Source organism: Condylura cristata, unplaced genomic scaffold (assembly GCF_000260355.1).
Source record: "Condylura cristata isolate star-nosed mole 26May11 unplaced genomic scaffold, ConCri1.0 scaffold00018, whole genome shotgun sequence".
In the NCBI taxonomy this organism is placed as follows: Eukaryota; Metazoa; Chordata; class Mammalia; order Eulipotyphla; family Talpidae; genus Condylura; species Condylura cristata.
Window position 1 is genome coordinate 21,961,264 of NW_004567119.1, and position 12,875 is coordinate 21,974,138.

Genomic DNA, 12,875 nt, shown 5'->3' on the forward strand with positions numbered 1-12,875 from the left:
CTCCTCCCTCTCTTCCTATCTTTAATATTATCACTAAAAATATATCAATCCAAAATTAAAACAAAATCACCACTGAATGTTATTCATTCATCTACAGTGTGCCTGCCATAGCTGAACACTGGCTGATGGTTACTATATTTCAGATTCCAAGCTTATATGAGCTATAGCCTTAGTATGGCTGGTCAGTGGTTTTCAACAGTATCAGAGGAGAATTCAATCCTCTTAGTTTTCTCAAAAGCTTTTCCTCTCTTGGTAGAACAGCCTTTGCCAGACAACTTGTTCAACCTAAGGACTGAGAATTATTTAGTAAAACTATGTAATTGAGGAAAAAATTGGACATCATTTAAATGGGACAAGAGAAAGAATCCAAACTAAAACTAAAACTAAAATTGGGACAAGTTAGAAAATGGGGACAAGACCCTCACCCCCCAAAATGAAGAGTTAGGGGCTAATTCCACTGAGACAAAGTAGTCAAACATCGTGATAAATGTATAGAGTTTGTAAGTTAATATTTCCTTCTTAGTTCGACTCTATACATAAATGAATCAAACACCAACTTTCAATTTGAAACAGGTAATATCCTTATGTGATACTGACTACCCCTTCAGGTTATGAAAATCTAAATGGATGTTAAAAATTCAAAATCTACTTTTCCTTACAGATGTTGCTGGTTTATTTGCTGCTTTTACCTCAGCAGGGGACAGAGGAGTGAGCCTGGTTTTAGTATGCTAACAAAGTAGTTTGAACCTGTGTTTAGAGCACTAAGAATCCAAACACCATAAAGTTAACATGCTTTTACTCTGTATAAGGAAGATTTTATGTTGGTATAAAAAAAGCACACAACAAAACCTCAAACTTTGCAGTAAACTAGATTCCCTTAAGGGTGGAGCATGAATAAGTACTCACTTGCTGCTCTTACTTAGGGAAATCACAGTCTCTGAAGCTATTGGTCATCTGGCAAGTCTTGCCAGTTTTAGATAGCTTTTGTAGGAGAGATGATGATGACGAAAGAGATGCATAAACTCTCATACAGTCAATTAAGAGCTGACATCTAACAAGTACCTACTTATTCTCATCTTTCAAAGGGAACTGAGAGTCAGGAACCAACCTACAATCTCACCTGTTTCAGTAAATTACAGGAAAGTGTGAAGATATCAAATAACGATGAGTCTCGGAAAGAAGAGGCAATTTTTCTGTGCTTGGTTAAAGGATGGGTGGTGTCTGCCTGTTCAGGAAAATAAACCAACACAAGTTTTAGAATTGCAAAGAAAGCAATTCATGTAGATTTTAAATAAACTAGAAGAATTTCCAATAAAAACAACATAATACAATTTTTAACGCTTAAATTTCTGTTATATCAAATATAGAAAGATAATACAGAGGACAGTAAGCTGCTGGAAGCCAGCATATCACACTTCTGTAACTTAAGAGAGGGAAGACGGAGAGATGAGTGACTTCATTGTAAAGATGTAATTTCTTTACAGTGAGGGAGATAAAATTTAACAAATCATTGACCGATATTGCTAATTATTACTATGTCATATTGCAAACTTAGTCTCAAAGACAGACAATAAATAGCAAGATTTGCATTTTGGTAAACAATCTGCTCAGGGTTGAAGTTACTGTAGAATTTCCAAAACAATCACTGACTAACTGCCATGAATTTAAGGTAATTGAGAATACCTTCAATATTTATTTAGTTCTCTAACCTACTGCAACATGTAGTCTATATGACAGAAATGAGTACTTAAACAGTAGTTTACTCTCTCACTTATTCCCCTGTAATTATCTATTCAGCCAAATTTAAGAACCTTTTGTGGCCAAATCTTTTACTTCTTCAGCATGTCCTCTATTCTTGACACATAGCAGGAACTCAGTAAGTGGAAGAAAGGAATTTCAAGGTTGTCAAGAATACTATTAGTTCAACCACTTATTAAACATTTCTTCCATATGGCGATCAGTTCATTCAAGAGTGTTGATATGCTTTTGGCACACTAAACAGTATGCTATAAAATTTCTGACAATCAAGTTAGGAGCCTCCTTTGATTTTATTTCTAAGTTTAAATTAGGAATGTTGACAGAAATAAACTTTTAGATTTAAATCTGATAGCAACAAAAACCAATAGAAAATTCAGTCACATAGAAGTCCAAATATTCCCCAATTCTAGCTTCAGTGTCACTGTGTTATCATAAATGCCTTAGATAGGAAGATACTCCTGGATAATATATATCACATATCATAATCTGTTATGCTATTTATAACACAGAATAATTATACATTAAGTATGCTAAATCACACATTAAATATACTACAAACATTTATATTACCTTCTCAAGTAAAATTCCGATTCTTTTTCAGACCAACATTGATTTATTTTATCAGGCCAAGTTTAAAGGAAGAAAATCTTAAACCCACAATTCTGTACTTGGCTAATGCATGCTCTCCGATTACAAAAGCAATAGTAGCTGAAGGATAGGTTAGTTAAGAGCACAGGCTCTGGAATGAGACTATGTGGGTTTGAATTCAGATATTGTTGTTTGCATTTTGTTATGTTAGGAAAACTATGTGCTTTAGCTTCCTTATCTAGAAAATGGAGTAAACACAGTACCTATCTATCTCAAAGGAGTTTGTGATTAAAAATTAGTCAATATAAAGTGCCTAGAACAGTGCCTGTCACATAACAATCATGCAAAAGTGTAAGCTGTTATTATTTTGAAAATTACTGAGCACAGCAGGATCACATATCACAGAAAACTCACTACAGACTCCAGATTTTAGTAAGATATAAACTAGAGCTCTAAAAAGCACCAATTCAAAGAATTCATAGGACTCAAAAGAAAAATCCACAAGCAGCTTAATTAAAAAATAGTGGGTGCCTCCCTGGTGGCGCAAGAATTAAGTCTCAGTACTATCAAGTTATTGCCAGCCACTGCAGCATAATTTAGATCCCCAGCCAGGGAGCTAACTAACCAACATGGCACAGCAAACCTCTTCTGTCTCACCCACTGCTCCCCTCAACAGTGTATTTTTGTCAATTCTGGTCCCAACTCTGTCTCTCATGAATCCTTACAGCCCCCACCCCATACCTTTGGCCTACACCCCAGTTCTTGTATGCATAAATAATAAATCTTTTAAAAAAGAAATAGGCAGGGAAACGGAATAAACATTTCTCCAAAGACACACAGGTGACCAATAGGTATATAAAAAAAAGTTCATTGTCACTAATTAGAGAAATGCGTATCAAAATCACATTTAAGATATCACCTTAAATCTGTTAGAATGGCCATTATCAAAAGGAGATATATGGGGCTACTGGTGACAAAGGGGTTAAGACTCAGCACTATTAAGCTATCCGCAACCCTGCACCATGAGTTCAATCCCCGGCCAGGGAACTAACCCACATGGTATAGCAGGCCCCTCCTGTCTCTCTCACTAGCTGCTCCCCTTAGCAGTGTATTTCATTAGCTCCACCTGTTCTGCTCCCTACTCTGTCTCTGGTAGGTCCTCTCACCCACTATTTCTGGCCTACACCCCAGTTCTTATATGCACAAGTAAATATATATAAAATGAAAGGACAAGAAATAACAAGTGTTGGTGAGAATGTGCAGAAAAGGAAAGCCTCATATACTGTTGGTAGGACTGTAAACTGGAGCAGTCACTATAGAAAACTGAAGATTTCTTAAATGTGATTTCAGATATTCTATTTCTGGGTATTTATCCTGAAGAATACAAAAACACTATTTTAAAAAGATATTATATACCCTCATGCTTGCTGCAGCATTCTTTAAAACAGCCAAGACATGGAAATAATCTAAGTATCCACTGATGGATGAAAGGATTAAAAAAGATGCAATACTACTGAGCTACAAAAAATAAAAATCTTGTCATTTACAACAACGCAGACGCATCTTGGGGGTACTATGCTAAGTTATTTAAAAACAAACAAACAAAACTCTTTGATACAGAGATCAAGAGATCAGGTTAATAGTGACCAGGAGAGAAGGATGGAGGATGAAACTGTGAAGGTAGCAAATTATATGTTGAGAAATGGAGACTAGACTTTTGGTGGTCTATGATGTAGTATATACAGATGTTGAATTATAATGCTGCACAATGAAACATAGACAGTTATAAACCACTGTTACTCTCATAAAAATGATACACAAAAAGCACCAACTCACAGTTAAAATTTCTCAGGGTTAATAAAAATATCTGCATAAATATGAGCTGTAGCAATAGTGATGCCAATGTAACTAATAGGTGACAACTGAAGGATGAGATGTTACAACTAATATTAATAGTGGCCTATTTAACAATTACAAAATTTTAGCTGGATACAAACGTAAATGACTGAAAAATAATAGGCAGAGCAAAAGAAAGTCACTGGTATTTCCTCTGTAGTATACTGTGACATCAATGACTATTTAAGACATTTTTGATATTTAGCAGAATATTTTATGCATTCTGAAAGAGGCCCAGCAAAATCTTTAACCATAGCACATGAGAACTGATTTTTAAATGACTATAAACACATATCAACATATATAGGAGGAGCACAAAATGCTGTGCTTCCATCTTTGTGATCCCTTTTCTGAGCTCATTCTCTTCATTAGCAAGCATTATTCCATTAAGGTTTTGACTTAGAACCATTGCTCTCATCTTTAGCAATGAACATTAATACCAGTAAGGACACCTGAGATGGGAAGCTATGATATTCTGGAGACAGAAGGCAGGCAGGACAATAAGAATGAAGCAGACTGCACTTACAGAGGAAAACCCAATGGAACTACTTTGTTTCAAAAGGGCATTAATCACTTACCGCAAAAGCACACAACTGCCAAAAAAGATCATCCCACACACAGTAGAAAACACCAATACTAAGAAAAAATATGGCACTTACTTCAATGAGGAAGGCTGTAGCACTTACTTGATTAATTTCATTGGTTAGCTGAGATAAAATTGTGACGCCAATAATGCAGTATTCAACACTATCCTGGTTAGAAAAAAGTGTAAGGTAGAAAGAGTTGGCGTACGTTGCTTGATTTCAGCATTTGAATGCAGACATACTTTTGAAATGACAGAATCCTGTGTCACTATTAAAGCTGCCTAGACAAGGTAGCAAGAAATTGTAGTTTAAAACTGTAATGTGCAGAACACAAAACTTAATGGCCATAAAGGAAGACTGCTAAATCTGACTTTATCAAAATTGAAGCCTTTTGTATTCTGAAAATATTCATAAACATTGTTACATTATAAAAAGAGACTATACAAGCTTGTACATGAAAGAGAAACTATACAAGCTTATATATGACGAATGAATGCATGATATTATTTACAAGAACAGCTACAACAGTAAAAAGGTAAAAAGCAATGAAAAAGTACATTAGATATAAATAGAAACATTCACAGAAAAACAAAACAGTAGAAAAGAAAATTGGTTCCTTCTGATCCATAACCGTAACTCTGACACCCATTCATTTTATTTTTAAATTAGAGAAACAGACAAGTTAAGCTCCCAGAGTAGAGGTACAGAGAAATAGGCATCCTTTCACATAGTGGGGGAAGTAGCTTTTTTGAAGGTAATGTGGAAATATGTTTGAAAGTCAAAAATACAAAGTTCCCCTTGATTAAATAATTCTAAGGCTAGAATTCACCCTATATACACATTTAAAATTAAGGTCTATATACTAGGATATTTACCAAAGTATTTTACAGTGAAAATATACAAACTAAGTGCCTACATGTAAGAGTGGTTACTTATTATATTTCAGATTGGAACAGTATGAAGTAGGATTAGAAAGAATGATTTGTTTGTGCTAACATGGAAAGCCAAGATATGTGAAGGATAAAAGAGACAAAGACAATAATGTACCAAGTAATCCCATTTTGTGTAATTTAAAAAAAGTAGAGCCATATAAATGTCAGTACATCCAGGTGATTTCTCACATTTATATTACAGCAAATGTATACGCCATACCTGTAAAAACCTTGTGACATCTGTGATTGCATTTCTGAAGACATAGTCGTCCTTCTGACAGTCAAACCAGCCCAGTTTTGTGATTCTGGCATATAACTGAATAAGTGCTTGTGTCACAAAAGTAGCCAACTTTGGCCTAGTGGCAAGGTAGTTGAGCACATAGTTTCCTATAAGACAAAGTTAACCCATATTAATAGAAAGTTGTGCCAGGGGAGGGTGTACAACTTTAATTGTGATAAATGTCCAAGACATATAACTTTTTATTCCTTTTTCTTTTACTCCCTAAATACCCTTAATTCTTCATTCTACTGGTAAGTGGAATCTTGAATTTAAGATTAGTAGGCTTTCCAATTCAGAAATCTTAAGTATGGCAGCCTTGATTCTACACCTACATGGTTAAATAATATAGTCTGCACAGAAAATCCTTGAACAATGTTTTTCTCAGTTATTTGTACGAGTAAGGAATGAAAGAAAGAAGTCTCTTTACAAAAAAAGGGATGAGTCAGAACTATTATTCTTCACTTACATAAACCCAAACCTCTAGGAAAAAAACTACCAACAACCCTAGATTCTAGATATCCTAAACAGATTGATTTCTTTAAGAGAGGACAGTCAATTCTTTACTTACGAATATCTATTCGTTGCTCCAGCGGTAGAGGGTTGTTTGTGCGTGATACAAGCTTTGTAAGGCATGTAGCTGCCAGTAACTGGGAGTAAGATGACTGTGAAAAGAGAGGGGGAAAGTTTCAACAAACAACTTTATTGAGCCAGTCAGTCATAAAGATTTTATGGGGACAGGTGCTCAGATTCAAGAAAAAGTAAGTAAGTTATGCTGTATGTGACCCTCTGGACTTCAGAGGGCCTATCATTCTAAGGAAAAATGAGTCCCATCATGAATATGTGTTTATTTAGCTGATTTCATTCATGAACGAGAAACGTACAGGAGACAGAGAATGAAATAGATGTTAGATGGGATCTTTTCAGAAAAGTACCAATGTCATTAAAAGAATTAAAAGACAAGAAATATCCCTTCAACAGCCTTGTTACAATGATGGTTCAAAAAGTTTCACCTTAAAATCTTTCTGTATTATGGTATTAATATGTAAGAGAAAGAACTACCATATAATGCTATATAGCTAAACCTCAAACTACATATATAACTATGAACTTATGTGTAAGTTATATACATATAAATTTATAAAAATTACATCATAAGAAAAATTATGCCCTAAACCAATGGACTAGCATTATCATATTCTCAAGTGTAGATTTTAATAATTTTGACCTTATAGAGAATCAAAGGTTCTATTTGATCATATGTACATGAAGGAGCCATGTGAGAATTCTTCCACATCCCCCAAAAATTGTTTAACATGAGTAAAGCAGTTCTAGCAAATCACTAATATGCAAGGAGAGGCTACGATAACAGAACATAGTATGTAACTATGACTATACACTATAAAGATGTAAATGGTTTTTGGACCTAATGTGAATAAATCCTTGACCCTTGATTAAATAAAGTACTATGGGACTCCAGTGAGAGCCAACTTATAACAGCTAGTTTGCAGCTTCCATAGTACAAATGTAAGTGGGTCAATCTTAAGAAGCAGTTATTGAGAAATACACAAAATGCTACATATGAAAACAGTCTGGAACACTATATACTCTCTGACTGTGACTCTTGGTATTTATGAGTTAGCTACCTCAGCTACTAAAGGATACTTCTTAGCCAACTATAATCTATTCTATTTACTTCATAAATACTTCAGTAATATGAAAATTCAAAACCAGATCATCTAGAATTCTAACCTTTCAACAAACTAACAGCTTTCATCCTCTTCACATTTCCTTCCAGTCTGAAGCATAATGCCATTCTTACTCTCTATTGTCTTTTCATGATACCATACCTAACATTATCATATTCTCAAGAGTAGATTTTAAGGAATCTAGATTACCTTTATCTAATTATAAAAATTTATAGTTTTCTCTATTTGATGATGCTTTAGAAGACAAAAATCATAGAATGTTTAAAATATCATTACACAAAGCACAAATGATACAATCATGTCTGGTTGAATTCTTACCCTTCCTAAGACCCCCATTTTGCCAAAACCACTAATTTAACCAAATTATGTCTAATTGAAAGCATTTATTTGATCACTGCATTGCATTTTGAAGCTAGAAGACTAATTCCGTTTCAGAAACTTCATTCTTGTGCTTTTCATGGTCGTTATCTGCCTGGTAAGTCAAAGGCAGTAAGGGGAAGAGGTGTGGTCCAGAGGAAAAAAAGAGAGCTGACCAGGGATTTTGTAAGGTAACAGGGACTCTGTGGCTAAGAAAGGTCATTTATAAACAGCCCTGTCTCCACTGTAAAGGGTATAAGAGGGCACTTAAGTGTAAAAACAGAAAAGAAGTCCCATGATCCAAGATAAAAAAGGACAAAACACATGTCCAAAGGAATTTCCCTGATGAGGGTGGCTGGTCCTTTGCTACACTTTTGGTTTGAAAGTGAGACTAAGATGAAAGCTTCCTAGACAAAAAGGTACAGAAACTACTCCAGTCTACCCCTAACCAGAACGTGTCTCCTAAATCTCTGATACTCTGCAGAGGCCTCACATCTTACGTACACTTCCTCTCTCGAGAAGCAACTGGCACTTGCTCAGGCAATCAGGGCTGTTGGTGAATTCAACCAAGGCTTTCTCTGCCTGGAGTCGAGTGGTTGTATCTGTCGTTTCATAGAGCTGTTTGCACAGGTTCTCTAGTTGGGCCAGGCTCTGGAAAAGATCAAGAGAGAAATCAGACCTGCCTATTTTACATGTAAGAGACTGTGTTAAAAATTACTAAGCAAAGATAAACAATAATCAATGAAGAGGACTTGCTTCTCAATTTTGAGGAGAATTAAATGGCATTTATAGTTCTCTGTATTTGATCTTTTAGAAGACAAAATGATAGAATGTTTAAAGTGTCTACTACATAAAGCACAAATAATAACATTTTCCCTCATAAGGCGTTTTCAAATGAAAATTCAGAATTTATTTTTCTTCCACCAACTTCAAAATTGTGAATACTAGAGGCAATCACAAAATTAAAGCACATAAACGTACAAATGCCACATCTATCTTTTCTTAGTTTTCAGTATTTTCCCTTTTTATAGTAATTATTTGCTACCAACTATATGCACAAAGATGGTCAACCTCTAGAAGTTTCAGAATATATGTACGCACCTTCCTCCCTGGGTCCCTCATGTCTAAAGTTCAGCAGACTCTTCTGATGTACTTTAAACTCTTGCTTTGGTTCCAAATTTAAATGGAAGTGTCAAAATAAATTCAACCCTAACATATGCTCACACAGAGATAAGGGAAACGCCCCCAAATAAACCCTTCTCTTCAAATCTTGAACCCGGTCCAGGGAGGCAGGAAGGGGATGGGTGTGTGCTTTGGTCAAAAACCCAAAGGGATGCAAACTACTTCCACAAAGGCAGTGTTTAAAATCAAAGAGGAAAGGAACTAGCAAAGAGTTCACTTAACAATCACCTTTCACTAACTGAGGAGGAGGGCAAACATCTGTTAGTCTTTAAAGGAAAGGTTTGGACTTTAAGAAGAAATCTTGATTTTCAACAGCAGTAAGCAAGATGTGGCTTATTTTATTTCTACTACTAGAAATACAATTTCTGACAAGAACAAAAATACTACTATGACTAATAAATAAAACTGTAAAAAGTAAAAAATATACTACACAATCAATCTTCCTAAGGCTTTTCATTACTCTTTATTCCATTATGCTACTATTGGGCTTGGGGGCCTCTTGCAATGAATTCAGCAGACTCTGTAGTGGCAGATAGCAAGTTTATTAAGAAAAAAGGCACTTGCACAGATACAGATAGCATTTCATCACGGTGTCTTTGTAAAGCACGCTTATTTCACTAAGTAGGAAAGCCTAATTTATGGCAGGATATTTATTTTTATTTAACCAGATGAATTTCAAACATTAAAGGAAACAAGACTGACATTCTAAGATGACACCAGTCTTAATTCAGACAGCCCTCCTTCCCCACCAAGAACAAAAACAACAATGCTCAGCCTAAAGTGAAACAAGCTACACTTCAAATGTCTAGGGACTTTAATAAAGCTTATTTTAAGATTTTCTTCTATTTTTCACTTAATACTTTAATGCAAAAGCACAGAGAAAACTGCACTTGCAAAGTCAGACCTCAAAAACGAGGTTCAATTAACAGTACCTGATTTTTTTTCACTTAGTTTATAAACACAAGGAACAAAATATATAGCTAATTTGCTGCACATAATCTGTAAATACATGTGAGTTAGTGATAGGTTGACCAGTAAAGGTCCATGACGAATGAGTTCAATTATAACCCCCCAAATTTTTAATCAAGAGATTAAATTTCCTTCACAAGGTTTTGTTTCAACCTACAAGCTGCTTTTCCCTTCCCTAGAAAATAATTTACTTAAAAGGACACATTATTTAAAAAATAGGTAACATAGAAGACACCAGAAAGACACCTTGAAAGACAGTTAAAGAATGTGGTACCAGGGAACAGCAGCTTCATAAGTTTCAAAGCCACCACACACTATGCTTTTTCCAATATTCTAAACAGACACTACAACAGTCATGCCACTTAAGATGTAATGATTCTTCTTAGAGTCTGATCAATCAGCTCCAGCAGCTCCTCCAGTGCAACTCTTGTTTATGTTTATTACAACAAAACTGTGCATCTGTCCCCAGGTGTTCCGAACTGTTACAAACCTACATACAGGTTATGGTGCATTTTTGTGGTTGTTGTTTTGATTTGCTTTAATTTATCAGACAAAAACATACTGCAGGGTAAGTCTGGTAATGAGTCCTCAGCTCAGAAAAATAAGACTTTTAAAAACGAAACGTAATTTGTAAATGGTTACACAAACAGTTTGAAGAACAATCTAGCTCTTTTTTTTTTTAATTCCAGAAGAACAAATGGGAAACAATTTTGTTTTCCTAAACAATTAGTGAAAACATCAAAAAACTACAGGGTTAATAGTCAATTTATTTGGGTTGCCCATGGGAACCATGGAAGGAGATGGGAATGAGATATACTTTCTATTGGATCATAGTCTTTCAATCGCAAATCTAATGGTTAGATTACTTTAATCAGTTTTTTGGGACCCCAAATAAAATAGTTTGCCCTGTAATTATTTGATTAGCTATTAAAAGTACAACTTGGGCCCTCCCTGGTGGCGCAGTGGGTTAAAGCACAGCACTAAGAAGCTAAAGCCACTTCAGCATGAGTTCAATTCTCGCCAGCCCAGGAGGTGATCCACATGGCTGGAAGACTCTCTCTTCTGACCTGCCCACTGCTCCCCTCAGCAATGTACTTCGTCAGTAGGCCTGTTCTGCTCCCCACTGTCTCAGATGAATCCTCTCACCCCACTTGCGCCTCTGGCCTGCACCCCACTTCTGTATACATAAATAAATAAAAAAATAAGCACAACTAAAATAATACGCTATTTCCCTTTTATGAATTAACACCTACATCAAACTTCCCATTCACCAGTCTTTATTAGGTCTATCTATTGTAAAATGCCAGTGGTCTCCAGAAAAGCCTCTAAAAAAGAATTTTTTATTCCTGTGATTGCTAAACCTATAACCCAATTTGCGCTTGGTCCTAATGGAACAGAAAAGCATGTTTGAGCAAAATACTCATGAAACAAGTTGGAAGGTGGTCTGGTCTTTAACTAGACAAGTACTGCTGTAGTATAGGAAACTCAACAATCAAACCCTCAAACCTAGGTCACAGTGATTCACCAACAATAGTTCAAATGAAATAAAGAATTTATCTTCTTTAACATTTAGCAGCAACATTAGTTTTTTAAGTCTGGAGAGAAAAATGCAGCTCAATTATTCTCATTTCAACATAAAGTGCAAATAGTTGACACTACCAACTCAGAATATGATTGATCTAAAGAACTGCATGTAGACTGGAGGGAAATGAGGCTTTGTGTGTACTAGAGAAGTTATACTACACCAAAATACCACCAAAGATGTTATACTACATCAAAGCAAAATGCCTTGGAATTAATTTTCTTTCATTTGTGAAACATTATTTTTTTAAAAAGCCTAACAAACATTTACATGCAGCTCACAGCTTTAAAAAAAAAAAAAAATCTGCTCAGAAAATTCAAAACCAGAGACAAGGATACCACTTTTTAAGAAGTATTTGATGTTATTTCACCAGATGCTGACTACTGAATTAGAAAGCAAACATCCTGGGATGACTAGTTAGATCTAAAGGTTTTCAACATACCCTTAATCTGACAGCCACCTTAAACATCTGAAATGATCAAGCCACCACCCTATTACAAAGTATGAAGTGCAGGCTTAATCCAGAAGTTCTCATACAGAATATAAAGTAGAACTACCAGTTTAATAGCTCAATTTTCATGATTAGGATGACTTAAACATAAAACAAACAAACAAAACCACAACCAAAATAACTTGCGGAAAAAAATCAAGCCACTTTCAACCTGTTCATAAACTCCACTAACTTAGATCTTCTTTAGTTGAAAACTTTTTCTGCATACCAAAAAAATTACTGTATTAAGTAAATTAAAAGATACATACTGAACATGTCAGGAAACAAAACATTTCAAAGCTCTATAAGGTTAATAAAATTGATACACTAGCTACCTTTTATTTTTAACATTTATTTAAAAAGGTATGCTTCTTTTCAGTAATGAGTATTCCAATTTCCATACAAAGTATTTAAAAATACTTCTAAAAATTCAGTAACAATTATTGTGAAGTTAAAAAAGCAAGTGGTGGCCCTCCCTGGTGGCGCAGCGGGTTAAAGCACAGCACTGAGAATCTGAAGCCACTTCCGCATGAATTCGATTCCCGCCTGCC

The 12,875-nt window shown here is 35.2% G+C and overlaps 1 protein-coding gene across 2 annotated transcripts in view; it reads right to left on the reverse strand.

Annotated features, from left to right (window-relative positions):
• Positions 1–12,875, reverse strand: part of XPO7 (exportin 7) — a 72,247-nt gene that overhangs the window by 24,946 nt on the left and 34,426 nt on the right. The window contains exons 2-6 of one of the 2 annotated variants that reach the window (XM_004685422.1): positions 8,606–8,752; positions 6,607–6,700; positions 5,979–6,145; positions 4,929–4,994; positions 1,121–1,225 (exon numbers count right to left, since the gene is read on the reverse strand). In XM_004685422.1, the coding sequence (XP_004685479.1) occupies positions 1,121–1,225; positions 4,929–4,994; positions 5,979–6,145; positions 6,607–6,700; positions 8,606–8,752 (579 nt within the window). Of the gene's footprint in view, positions 1–1,120; positions 1,226–4,901; positions 4,995–5,978; positions 6,146–6,606; positions 6,701–8,605; positions 8,753–12,875 lie in introns of both variants that reach the window. The other variant, XM_012726933.1, reaches the window with a different exon arrangement.